The sequence below is a fragment of the Hyaena hyaena genome, unplaced genomic scaffold (genome assembly GCF_003009895.1).
Source record: "Hyaena hyaena isolate Hyena2069 unplaced genomic scaffold, ASM300989v1 scaffold_1206, whole genome shotgun sequence".
Taxonomy (NCBI): domain Eukaryota; kingdom Metazoa; phylum Chordata; class Mammalia; order Carnivora; family Hyaenidae; genus Hyaena; species Hyaena hyaena.
The window spans coordinates 271,817-285,526 of NW_024081843.1; the positions used below are offsets into that span (position 1 = coordinate 271,817).

At 43.9% G+C, this 13,710-nt stretch overlaps 1 protein-coding gene across 1 annotated transcript in view; it reads left to right on the plus strand.

Moving 5' to 3' along the window:
* Positions 1-2,346: 2,346 nt before the first annotated feature.
* Positions 2,347-13,710, plus strand: part of WNT2 (Wnt family member 2) — a 45,003-nt gene continuing 33,639 nt past the window's right edge. Inside the window, exons 1-3 of the mRNA XM_039222878.1 lie at positions 2,347-2,471; positions 4,959-5,185; positions 10,343-10,620. Of these exons, the coding sequence (XP_039078809.1) occupies positions 2,389-2,471; positions 4,959-5,185; positions 10,343-10,620 (588 nt within the window). The 5' untranslated portion in view covers positions 2,347-2,388. The remainder of the gene's footprint in view (positions 2,472-4,958; positions 5,186-10,342; positions 10,621-13,710) is intronic.

Sequence of the window (13,710 nt, forward strand, 5' to 3'; positions counted from 1 at the left end):
GGCTGATTTCTTCTCTGCAAGTCATGTGGTGCTTCTCCTGCCCCAGGATGAAGTCCTTTGGAGTGGATTTAATTAGTTTTGGGGATGGTCCGTTCTTTTTCCACGAGGTCTATTTCGGGTTTAGGTCATTCCACTGGCCTCACCAACTACTGAAGGGCAGATGTCCTGGCCACTCAATAATTCCCCAGGCGGAGAAGAAGGACCTCTAAGCTGATGGTCACATTCCTTGTATTTCTAACTTCCCTTAGCTTTAAGCACAGGAGGTGCCGAGGTGGGTGGAACTTGGGAGGTGAGGAGTTTTTTTTAGGTAGTTTCAAGTCTCATAGTCCATGAGAGAAGCGTACGGCTGCCTACCTTTCCCAACATACACAACCACACCCCTACGTTATTTGCTGTAAAAGTGAAATTCTGGCAACTTATGGTTCCTCTGGGACCACTCATTTCTTCCACGTGCCCCAAGTGTCTGGATTTACTACAAAGACAGGACAAAGTAGAGTGGAAGTAAATTGTAGCTGATTCTTTTTCTTCATCCAGGAAAGTGGTTTGTGAGCATAAGCAAAGAGGTAAATGAGATTATTTCTTGCTGTTCGGTGCCTATCATATCACTCACCCCTTTTTACACATCACGACCAGCATGTGCACACGCTGTGAGCAGAAATGCAACCCCCACCCTCTCCTGCCCCGCGCCCTCCTCACCCCTCCCTCACGACCGGCACAGACCGACCAGAACTTCCCCTGGGTCGTGGCCCAGCGATATGAAGCGGCCCTGGCGCAGAGCCCTGCTCTTCCCGAGTCGTGGGTGGCGCGGTGCTTGTTTCCCTCCCCTCCCTTTCCGGACCCAAACAGGGATGTATCTGGGTCAGGCTGGGAGGGGCTGGACCTGCCAGGACCGGCGGGGGGGATGGGGGTGGCGATGACAGCATCTTTCAGGTTTTTGGCGTTTCTGAGCTTGGCCCCGTCCAGCCTCTCACCGCGCTCTCGCGCCCAGCAAGGGCCGATGCTCCGGCTAGTCCAGGCCCGGGGAGTGGGTGGGGGGAGAGCCAGTCCTTCCTATCTGAACAGCCACCTCTCCTCGCCCTGCGAACAATGCAGCGCCCACCCCCACACTCAACGCGCACACACATTCCCCATTCCCCGAGGCACGCTCCCCTGGCGGGCGGCGGGTCCCTCCACCCCAGGAAGAGAGCAATGGAACAGTTCACGGCCGCCGCGAGTTCCTGGTCTTCCTTCCTTTCCGGTGATAAACGGCGGGGCTACAAGCCAGTTGCTGCTTAAGATGCTCCACCCGCGAGCCTGAGCCTCTCTTGGCTCTGTGCGGGGGATGCAGATCCAGGACCCAGGGTCCTTCTGCCCCCTCAAGGCGCGAAGGCGTGACCCATGTTGGAGCGCAGACCCCCGGCAGCTCTGCGCTGCCTCGGTTCCTCCCTACGTGATCGTGTGCGCTCCGTAGCACCAGGGAGGAACCGAGTGTGCGTAAAAACCGCATCTTCCCCAGACACTTTGGCTGAGGTTGCCTGGGTGAGGTCCGGAGGGTCATGGACTCCCGGCTCCCCACCCTGCGAGCTCTGTATATAAGCCCAGCTCTGAGGAATCAAGGCCACAGGTCTTCATTTCCCCGAGGCCTGGCCCCGCCCTCCCCAACCTTGCCCGGCAACGACTCAGCAGCCCAAAACCTCTACTCGCTCTTCCTTTTGGCTTTGGGAGAGAAGCGGAGCAATGAGTTGAAAATCATCCCTGGATTTCTGCATCCTGTACACAGTAATCTCCTCATCCTCTCCTTCATTTTCCCACACTGCGTTCTCAGAGACTTCTGCTTGCCGGAGGGCAGCCTCGCCTATCCGCCTATCTGGAACGGCCGGTCCTGTGGCAGGAGCCCCACTGACGCTCTGACCAGGAGCTTCCCGAAACGTGCCTCCCTCCGCGGGTGCCCAAGGCCACGCAGAGGCGCTTCTCCATCCCCGCCTCACCTCATCTCCAGACACCTCTTGCCATCATTTCATCCACCCTGGTGTAAAACCCTTGCCCCCGCCCCACCCGGCGCTGCACCCCCTCCCTCGGCTGCTCCCGGCAGGCAGGCGGGGAGCCGAACGGACAGGGGCGCGCGGGAGGCGCGCAGAGCTCGAGAGCTCTCGGGCCGCCCGAGCTCGCAGCGCCTGGGGAATTGGGCTGTGGGCGAGGCGGCCAGGGCTGGCCTTTATCGCTCGCCCCGCTGGTGGTTTGAAACTTTATCAGCGAGTCTCACCACTCGCCGCAGACGCGCGGGGGGCGGGGGCGCGGCGAGGCGCCTGCTGCCGTGACGAGGCGCTCCCGGCGCTGAGCGCTTCTGCTCGGGGCACGCATGGCGCCCGCACACGGAGTCTGACCTGATGCAGACGCAAGGGGGTTAATATGAACGCCCCTCTCGGTGGAATCTGGCCCTGGCTCCCCCTGCTCTTGACCTGGCTCACCCCTGAGGTCAGCTCTTCATGGTGGTAAGTCCACGCGCATGGGTGCAGGGGGATTTTGGAGACGAGAGTCGGGAACGCAACTAGCCACACAGATCTTTCCCGGTGGCGCTTCCCCGCGGCCACAGCCATCGAGATTCCTGTCCAAACCCCATCTGCTGTCCTCTCGCACCGCCCCAGCCTCTCAGCCCCTTTGCTTTTCCTCGTAAGACATTCCAGCTTTGACAACTCCAAAAAATAACCCACAATTTCCTTCAAATGAGAGCTCGGATGTTTGGTTGATTTGGTTCCAGCTGAGCGACAGCAAAATCAGCCAATTTCTTATCCCGTGGAGAGACACATTAGCCCGGTCTCTAGCTCTGTTGCACACGCGTGTGTGTGTGTGTGTGAGAGAGAGAGAGAGAGAGAGAGAGAGAGAAAGAGAGAGAGAGAGAGAGAGAGAGAGAAAATTCACCTTGAAAACTACAATCGTCTCCTACCCCCCAACCCAGAGTGCCTCAAGATAAACCGATGGGCCAATTCTGGCAGTCAAAAGCTGCACAACCCAAGCCTATGATTTTGCATTATTTCCCGTCCTTCCACATTCCTAATGCTTCACCCCGTGGGGCGCAAGAGCCTCTTGCCTACAGGTAGAGACTACCACCTTAACACGAAGATCCAGTCCCAGGGGACTCTAAGAGGCTACCCTTTTCAAACTCACAGTCACCCCCAAAGAGTAACTTTGCTGTCCTTTGCATGCTGGTCTGTGATTTAGTTATTATGCATAGTAAAGGAGGGGCGGAATGTCCATATATAACAGGTCTGAGCGTCGTTAAAAGTTCCAAAGGAAGATTCTCTCCTACTCCATTTTCCTTCCTTCTGATCTTGAAAAGACGTGGAGTTGTTAAGTTCTATAATGTCCTTGAACGTGCAAATTTCGGAACAGATACTAAAATACTAATTCAGAGGAACCGTTTTATTGTCGGCTGTTTTTGTTTGTTTGTTTGCTTGTTTTTTAAGAACCTGGCAAAAGTAGTAAGTCTCAGCCAAATTAAAGACTAGATCAGGGACCTATAGGAAGACCCTGGAGCTCTTCAAAGGAGCAAGGCAAAGCGTTGGTGGGAAGAGGGGTTCAATTCCTTCCTAAGCCGCTTTGAACAGGAAGGCGTTTAGCCTTGACACTGCTGACATAGGATCAAAGATTGATTTATCAGAGTGACCATTTTTCAATAAAATGACTATTTCTGTTTCCATGGGCATATAAACATTATTTACTGCCCAGGCTTTTTGTCACATTGTCTCTCAGCTGTCACTTAAATATATTTTTTGGAAGTCACAGCTGTAACGATTTTATGATCATATAAAATAATGAAAATACAAGAAAAAGACATTCTCCTTGTTTGATCGCTTCAAAAGACACCTATGGCAGCTTGGGTTATATGAAAGGTACCTTTCTAAACATTTCACAACTAATAGAGAACATCTGGGTACAGATGATGATGTAATTTTTTGTTAAAGTTTCTTTTCAAAAGTACTTTATGGAGCTATAACACTGTTTGATTCTTCCAAACATTTAGTGTCCTTAATAACAATAGAAAGAATTTTTTTCCAAAGGTTCTCTATAAAAGCCAAAAGAGCTGGAAAAATGGAAATATTTAAAGGATTCTTTGGTAAGGAAAGAAGGGCATGTCTGTGAGAAGAGTGTAACATCAGATACCAGCAGGTGTTGATTAGACAGATACAGACAGTTTCTAAAGACACTTAAACATAGGTCAAATAGCAAAAAAGCAAGCTGCTTTTAAAAGTTGGCTCCAGGGGCACCTGGGTGGCTCAGTTGGTTGAGCATCTGACTTTGGCTCAGGTCATGATCTCATGGTTCGTCGGTTCGAGCCCCACGTCAGGCTCTGTGCTGACAGCTAGCTCAGAGCCTGGAAGCCTGTTTCGAATTCTGTGTGTCTCTCTCTCTCTGACCCTCCCCTGTTCATGCGCTCACTCTCTCTCTCTCTCTCTCTCTCTCTCTCTCAGAAATAAATAAAACATAGAAGAAAAAAAGATCATGAAAAAATAGCTTTTTTAAAAAAAGAAAATAGATTTAAAAAATTTATAAAATAAAAATCAACTGCCCCAAAGGGAAGCTCAGACATACTGGGTCACTGAAATCAGAGCCTTCTTGGGAAAAGCTCTTTGAAGGGTTCTCCCCCAAACACACTGCCCCTCCCCCTCACTCCATTCTCTGACTGCAGACTTTGACTCTTCTACCCTGGCCAGAGCATCATCAGGTGGCCCTGGCTTCATGTCCAAGACACAGTCATTGCTCTATTTTTGGGGTGCTTCTACCAGATCCCATGCACACAGCATCCAGTGCACACAGCATCTACTCTCCACACCTTCTGTGCCCCTTCTTGCTTTCTGATATCCCCAGAAGGATAAGGAATTCATATTCGAACCATGCTTTGAACTCTTTAGTCTCCTGGGAGACATGGCACCAGCCCTCGCTGTTTATGGTGTTTTCATCTCTGTGTTGGTCCTTTTCAGGTACATGAGAGCTACAGGCGGCTCCTCCAGGGTGATGTGTGACAATGTGCCAGGCCTGGTAAGCCGCCAGCGGCAGCTGTGCCACCGGCACCCGGACGTGATGCGTGCCATCGGCCTGGGTGTGGCCGAGTGGACTGCAGAGTGTCAACACCAGTTCCGCCAGCACCGATGGAACTGCAACACCCTGGACAGGGACCACAGCCTTTTCGGCAGGGTCCTGCTCCGAAGTAAGTCCCCTGCCTGCGTGCAGCTCCGTGGGCTGTGCCCGCAACACAAGTGCCTTCCTTGGTCTTCAAAGTCCCTGCCCGTCTTTTCTTGCATTTAATTAGTTAGAAGTTTGTTCTAGTTGGTCCATGTTTTGTAGATGAGGACTAAGAAATCAAGGAACTTCCCTCAAGCTTTGGAGGCCAGTCATAGGTTAGGAGCTAGTGCTGCAGGCTGGTGTCTGTTTGCTCTTTGCTCTGTCCATCCAGATCGTGTCACAACCCTGCCTGTCCCTCCAGGATCCGATTTTGTCTCCAGGAGAAAGGAGGAAGAAGCCATAGACCTCTCTTGACTTTTTGTTGTTGTTGTTGTTGTTTTAACAATTTTCTTTAAGTTTTTATTTATTTTTGAGAGAGGGGGCAGGGGCAGAGAGGAGGTAGGGGACAGAGGATCTGAAGTGGGCTCTGAGCAGACTGCAGAGAGTCCATGTAGAGCTTGAACTCACAAACTGTGAGATCATGACATGAGCTGAAGGCAGTCATTTAACCAACTGAGCCATCCAGGTACCCCTCCCTTGACTTTTTTATTCTTTCTGGGACTTGAACTTTCTAGAGGATTTGAGCAGATCAGGGTAGAATACTCAACATTTTTTTCAACCAAAAAATATTTCAAAAAAAAAAAAAACAATCCATGTGTTTATTAAGAAGCAGAGACAAATCTCTGCTCACCACCTTTCACCTCCCATTCAGCTACTCAGCTTTGAGTCACTCTGTGTCTAAATTCAACACTTTTCCTAGTAGATTGTGTATTCTAGCCTCTGTTCCCTACACTTGCTTGGTGCCTTGTGTATTACAGGCACCATTCATTCATCGAATGGTTGAATGAATGGATGAACTCATTGTGAGCACCTGTTGTTTTTCAGGCACATTTTAGGCAGAATAGGAGGACAGAAATGAGAAACAAGAATGCATAGTTTTCAAGCATACAGGTTTGTTTTTGTTTCTGTTTTACTTAGAAGGAAGATCAAACACTATCTAATTACATAACAAATTCCTTAGAAGTTCTGAATATGGGAAGTAGCTAGTATACAATCAAAGCAAACTAACTGAAATTCAGATTTCAGGTACCCAAAAATACCCATCCCCTAACCTGACATTATTAGTGTTCTTCAAGAAGCATGGCCCAATTGCTATTGGAAATCCAACTGAAAACACAACAGTTTATGTGTGAACCCCAGAAACGGGAAACTACACTTGTTTTGCCACCCCCCCCCCCCATTCCTAAGAAAATCATCCAGGCTGTACACTTGGTAATGCTTAACAGAGGGTGTTTCTATCATGTAATCATCACAGCCCTAGGGTTTTATGAGGCCAAATGCATAACTGAATGTCTCTAAAATCCCCCAAGGGCGTAGTACTCTCACTCAGTGTATCCCTAAACTTAATTTACTGCAATATTCTGTGATTTTATTCTCTAGTTTAAAAACTATATTCTTCTGCATTCCTTTTGGAGTTTCAATATGACATCGCAAATTTTTGAAAGGTTAATAGTCAATTTCAGCTGCGTGGAATTTTAAGACTTCACCTAGATTAGCTCACCAGTGAATCAATTAAAGTGCTGGACCTTGTCAAAGGGAGTTTACAAGTATCTAGCACAAATGATCTTCGGGCATATTGTGTACAGGCTCTCAGTGTTTACGCTGTATCAGGACTTTCCTTGCCAAAGTGCTCACAATCATTTTTCAGTCACTACAAATTAAATGTACTTCTCATTTACAAAATGTTCACCTCCAAATTCTGTCTGCAAAAATCCATTCAGATGTCTCCATACTGAATAAAAACCTTTAGGTCACAAATCAAAAGAAGCAGTTTTGCCCACTGATCCTAAAGATAGCCTGTCTCTAGGAAAGCTGGGAATTCATTTGTAAAATCCTTTAATCCTGGCTGTAGGGTTACTGAGAGGGAAGAGGTTAGAGCTGGAGGAAGGGGCTATAGTCCAAATTAGTCTCAGGCCTCAGGTAAATAAGAGAATCTAAGCTGTGTTTCCTTCAGGAATCTTTCATATGAAGCTGAGTGCTTTGCCAAAGTACTCAAAACTTAAAACACTCATGCTACACAATTTCTTTCCATTCTTCACAGAAGGCCAGATTTCTTCCTGGACATTTATATAAACTCCGATGACTGTCAGTGATGATTTTGTGTTGGTTATGGGAGGGCTGAATTTGGCCTAAAGTAGTTTATCCTGGAAATAATCAAGAAATTCCAACGAAGCTATCCAAAGATTTTTACAATTAATTGCTTGGAGGGAAATTCACATCTTAAGTTGTGAAGAACTCTCTTTTGGAACCTAAATATCCTGATAGATAAATAGGAAAGACCCACACCACTGATAGGGAGAACGTAAAAGTTACTAACATGTCCCATGGTCATGGAAAAAAGGAAAATATTTGTTTGCCTCTTTTGTTTCAAGGAGCTAGAAGATGACAGAAGAATTTTTAGGAACATTTGTAATTCACTCATTCTACAGACTGTCACCAGCCATAGGCAGAGAAACTTAAAGACCAAACTAGTAAACCTAAAAATATTCCTGTAAGAATATGCCTCTAGAAGTCTAGAATAGCCTTAAAAAAACAAAAAGGTGATTAGGTCTCATCCTTGTAAATGTACAAAAAAAGACAAGCATTTGATGAGAGAGCTGAATGACCCATCACCTTCCATCACCTTCCAGAAAGTGTAGCTGCTAATGTTTTGCCCTCCCCAAATCCTGCCCCAAATAAAAATGATGCCTATGCACTAGATAGCCATTTCTTGACTTATCTCACCCCCAAAATTAGAGAAACTTCAACCACATCAGGAATTTACATACCACCATTTAGATTTGGATTTTAATTCATGTTGGGATGGCTTTAAAAAGAATCCATTTTTCTAAGAAGAGGCCCAAGATCAAAATGTGTTTTGTTACAATGCCAACTCTTGAAATGTGCTACTATTTCACACATAGCAGTTTAGTGATGCATCTAAGACATTTAACTGAAAACATCTTAAGGGCATATATACATGATACCAAAACATCTGGAGGTAAAATGAAAAGTCAATGTGTTAAGTTCTGTGTTTAAATATACAGAATAGACATCTAGTTATTTAGTAATGTGTTTAAATAATGAATGACAAATATTTAGAAAGGTGATATTTTTACTTTGGAAAATTACTTCTGAAACACGGCAGATTTTAAGTGATTTTTCTTCTTTCAGCAACAAGTCAATGTAATTGTTTGCAAGTTATGCCAGGATGAATTCTGCACCTAGGCAATTTATTCCTTTACTGCTTTCAAAATACCATCTGGCCACTGACACCCTATCATCCACGTCTTCCATACCTTTCCCCTAAAAGACCACCTCATAAAATTGCTCTTCTTTCTCCTTAAACAATAAAAACTAGTGCTAAATACATTAAGCATTTGGAATTTTCCCCCTCTGTGATATATCTAAATGTAGGCACTGGACTCCAGATACAAAACCAGGCTTTAGCAGACCAAGTGGGTAACCCTGAACAAGGCATTTTCCTAAACTATAAAATGGGTGTAATAAAATTTTTATTTACCTGAGAGCCACTACCTGAGATTAAGCCACATTAGTATCTATTAATCACTTTCTTTTACAAAACACCTCAGTTCCCTTAGAAAATCTGTGATCCTTATAATAGAACCCGGGACTCTTTAAAACAGCACTATGACCATCACGTTTCTCTCTGGAGAGTGCTACCTGCTACCTATGGCAAATATTCATATAATTGATTTTACCTATATATGGGGCATGATTGATTCCTTTTTTGATGGTTAGAGGTTTCAGGGGAGATATTTTTTGAAGGCTGAGGTAAGTGCCACTTAATATGATGTAGATATGTTTTCCTGATTTTTAATAATGAGACTAGCAGAGCAAATATTACAAGGGACGTATAATAAATTTTAGCGGCGAATGACAAACGGAAACAAGCAGGGCTTCAATGCGAAAAGGTGGTTTGTTCTCCCAGCTGTGTGGTTCAAAAAGTCACACTCGTCTTGACACTTGGAGTCACTGACTGGCTCTCGGTTTTCTGCCTTGCGTTGGCATTAGGCTATAGAGCTGCTATTTTGATTGTTAATATATTTGCTGCAGCACCCATTAATAAAGAGGCATGCTAATAACAATGAAATACAGCTCCACTTGAAAAATGAGGTGCACACGGACCCTAAAGAGCCTTATATCTGTCACTATACCACAACACCGTGTTATGAGTTACTACAGATTATTAAAATAATTTAATGTAGTTATTGCACTGAAATATGTACCTTTCAGCCTTGTAAGGGAAAGTAGCCTGTGCTCTAATAAAGAACAATTCTAAGAAAACACCCCAAAGGGTTCTTGTCCAAGTCTAATTATAAGCGGTAAATTTGTTTCCTTCCACAAAAACCAAAGAAAAGCTTTTCACTGTCTTTTACCCAATACCGGTGATTAGTGCAGGTGTTCCAGAAGAAAGTAAATTCACCTTAATAGTTAGACACAGTATGTAACTCAAGGATATTGCATATTGCCTTCAACAATCTCTCAATTACTCGTGAAAGTTGATGCCGAGCCAAAGCTTCGCAGTGTTAACACACAGAGTTGGTTACTGCCTGAATTCTCTTCCCACCTCAGCCCCTAGGTTTCTTTGAATTTCAGTCTGTATGCTTCATATGACAGGAGTGTCCTCACTAAGGCCTGCAAATTTGGAAGGGTTTTTCAAGGAGAGATGCAGTAGCGTGAATACCAAGCTGTTTTGTGGAATGATAGAATCCGAGGCTCTGTTACAATGAAATGAAGGCCTAGAGAGGTCCAGATCCTCTCTTCTAGGACTTGAAGCTAATGTAAAGCCAGGAGTGGGCAGGGCAGGCTTTTGCTGCATTTTCTTTCATACACTTAATTTACTTGAAGGATGTTTGTCACACAGATACCTAAACTGACAAAAGGGTTTTTTATATGGAAACAATTCATAGTCAAAAGTGAGACCTGGCTCTCTCAGAAGAGAATCCTTCAAGAACACCAGTACCTTCTTGCCCCGGGCAAACTATGCCAGAGGTGGAGCAAATGGTAAACAGCCATAGTGTGAAAGTTATTCAGAACTAGCGATTACAGATCATGTTTAAGAAAAGCATTTCTGTTTCAGGTAGTCGGGAATCTGCCTTTGTTTATGCCGTCTCCTCAGCGGGAGTTGTGTTTGCCATCACCAGGGCCTGTAGCCAAGGAGAATTAAAATCCTGTTCCTGTGATCCAAAGAAGAAGGGAACTGCCAAGGACAGCAAGGGCAATTTCGACTGGGGTGGCTGCAGTGATAACATTGACTATGGGATCAAATTTGCCCGAGCATTTGTGGATGCCAAGGAAAGGAAAGGAAAGGATGCCAGAGCCCTGATGAACCTTCACAACAACAGAGCCGGCAGGAAGGTATGGACGGCAATGGGGCTCATTTTATAGACTGCATGACCTTATAAATCATGTAAACCAAACTTATCTTAAGCTTTCCTAGCATTGGTAAAATGCTGCACAATCCCAACTTCCCACTACCCCCCCACCCCCAGCTGTATATTCTAAAGAATACCAGGGTTGAAATGTCTCCACCCGCACTCTACTTTCCTTCCCACCACTGAGCTGGATCCTCTCATTGCTTTTGGCATTGTGTAGAGTCCAGTGTCTTATGGTCCCTCTGGATACTGTATCATCTAGACAGAAAATTTAATCTGTGGGTGAGGATAGTGCTTCACCCCACATACCAATGGGACACTGAATGCTTGTATCTGAGGAGATCAAGACCCAGAGCATCTTCTCTCAAACTCATCATGAAAGAAACTCACCAGGCATGGCTTCTTGACCTCTAGATTCAGGGATGTTCCTTTTAGAAACAGACCCAACTCTCATTCATAAAAGCCCCACCTTGTTGTTTCTGGGACTGAATGAGTAAGTGGACCAGGAAAAGGCATACCCCAAAGGGATGCTCTGACTCCTTACCACTAGTCCTGACTAACTTCCTGGGCTGTGGGTATCCAGTCATTATTCACCTCCTAACCCCCGTTTGTCAGATAAGGGAATAGACCCTTGGGTGCTCAAGGTCACTACTGGAGAGTCAGTAGAAAAGTCAGTACTAGAACTCAGGTTTCAACTTCTAGCCAGGGGTGCTTTGGCCCAGGATTAAAACTTTTCAGAGCCAGTGTTCAGATCTATTGATGTACCTTTCTTTCTTCATGGTGACATGACCAGAATAACTAGAGAATCCGAATGGTGTGCATTATCTCTTTCTTTGTGTAAGAAACACAAACTGATACATTAATCAAATATTTGGTCAGAACCACTCTAGAATAATAGCATTGCCAATGAGAAGAGATAACCATAATTTGTCTTTTATCAACACAAAATCAAAATGTGCTTGACGTTAATATATAAAGAAAGATCAGCATAAAATTGAAAGGTCCCCAGGAGGGTTTTCATAGAAAAAAAAATTGAAAAGAATGCAGATCTGTTTGGATAAAAACCCTTTTATTAGGCTCATGGAAAGAACAAATCTCATTTAAAGGAAGTTGGAAGGAAAGTCTTGCTTAACACATGGAATGAAATGAGTGTGACCTGAGCTGTTTACAAATAGTACCTTTCTTGAACTTTAAAAATCAACATTCCTTATTTTCATGAATGTATGAACTTATAGTGACTACTGCCAAGAATATAGACTATGGTTGTGCAATCGTACAGCTATTGGTAATTACTGTTTGTGCAATGGTTTAGATTTTAAAAACTTACATTGACCTTTGTTTTGACATTGATACCACATGTATAAGTTATAAAGTGTGGTGTCTTTGATAGGACTGTGCTGCTAATTATTCAAGCAGGGTGTGTAGCTATATCTCTGGAACTATTTGTAAAGGTAAAGGCATATGGTCATACACTGTAACCAAAAGAATGTTGACTTATCAAAATAAATGTTAATTTTGCTTAATAGGCCATTAGGTTTTAAATGTTTCACCTCCTCAAGACAATAGATCTTAGCTATTATATTGTAAGCCCTGATTTAACATGACTTTTAATATAAATCACATGATTCTTCACTGCATAGAGGTGAACAGCTGTCAGGCCTCAGATATTCTCCTGCCTACTCTGCAAAACTTAGGAGGCTACTTTTGATTGGAATAAAAGTGCACACACTGACTTTTTAAAATGTGGCTTTAATTAATGGTGGGTGGGCAGACTTTTTCAAGGAGATGCATGATGTCAGTGAATATGAACTTTAATGAGAGTAAATGTATTGAGATAAACATGCGTCTCTAATTCTCTTCTTGCGGTCATTAGACCCCAGTCTCTACTCCCCCTTCCTACCAGCAAAGGTCTGTGGAATCAAAATGAGAACAGGCTGGGCTTGTGTTTGAAGGCAGGCCTCCTGAACTAAGCCTCCAACTGGCCTAGTTCTAGAAAATCCTAGCCTCCCAGAGCAAATGGCAATGTCACTTCTTTTGTGAGCCTTTCAGTGTTTCCCAAATTGTCCAATATGAACATCTTCTACTTTTTAAAATGTGGGTCAAGGGACCAATACATTTATTTAAGAGAGAAAACATCTCTTCCAAGATTATGTTTAGCCAACACTACAAAGTGAATTCAACATTGCCATTCACAATAGGCCTTCGTTTTCCCCTAATATTTGAACAGTTTAATTCATTTATGATAGCAGCTGGTAAGAGCACCCTCATGTGTCTCTGTACTGTAATATCATTTCAGATCCTCTTTGCTGCGATATCATTTATTTTAATCACAGCTTCAGAATTTGTAACAATGGTATTTTCCTTCCCATTTACTTGAAAATTCATCCCTGATCAAGTCCAGTTTTTCACCTCTAAGATTATTGTTAAATTCTAAAAAGAGAAATCTACTTTGTTCAAAACCAACATTCTATCAAGACAAAAGTTCCAGTTTCTCTCACCAGTTTAAGTCTAAAGATGGCATGCCATGAAAACTTCTAAATTACATTTTAAGATACAGAAATTACAAGAAAAATTTACTTGGTTGATATCCATCATTTGTTCCCTTTCATAGGTTTGAAAAGGGCTTTTACATTAGTCTACTCTTCAGAAATAGTCATAGATCATCCCAACTAGATCACAACTAGATGAACCAATCACAGCCTCTTTGACCTTTTCTAAGAGAATCTGTATCAGGATAATCCATGTATCCAATCAAATCCTGCCCTTCAGTCACTAGAAATTTGCATGATAATAATTCCACAAAAGTACTTTCCCCCAAAGTTTTCTTACTATAGTAAAAATAAAAAGAATATGGCATTTAAAATCAATCCACCTTAGTTTTAATCTTTCAATACTATTGGCTTTGCTCACTGAAGTTCAGCTTTTCTCATATGTAGAGTATTCCGTGGTACCATGAGAAGACCAGAATAAGGCAAACAGCACTGAATCTGACATGCAATGGTGCTCAATAAAAGTTCATTCCTTTGTCTTTAGTGAAGTGAAGGTCATCTGTAACTCTAGAAAAAGAGCCAGG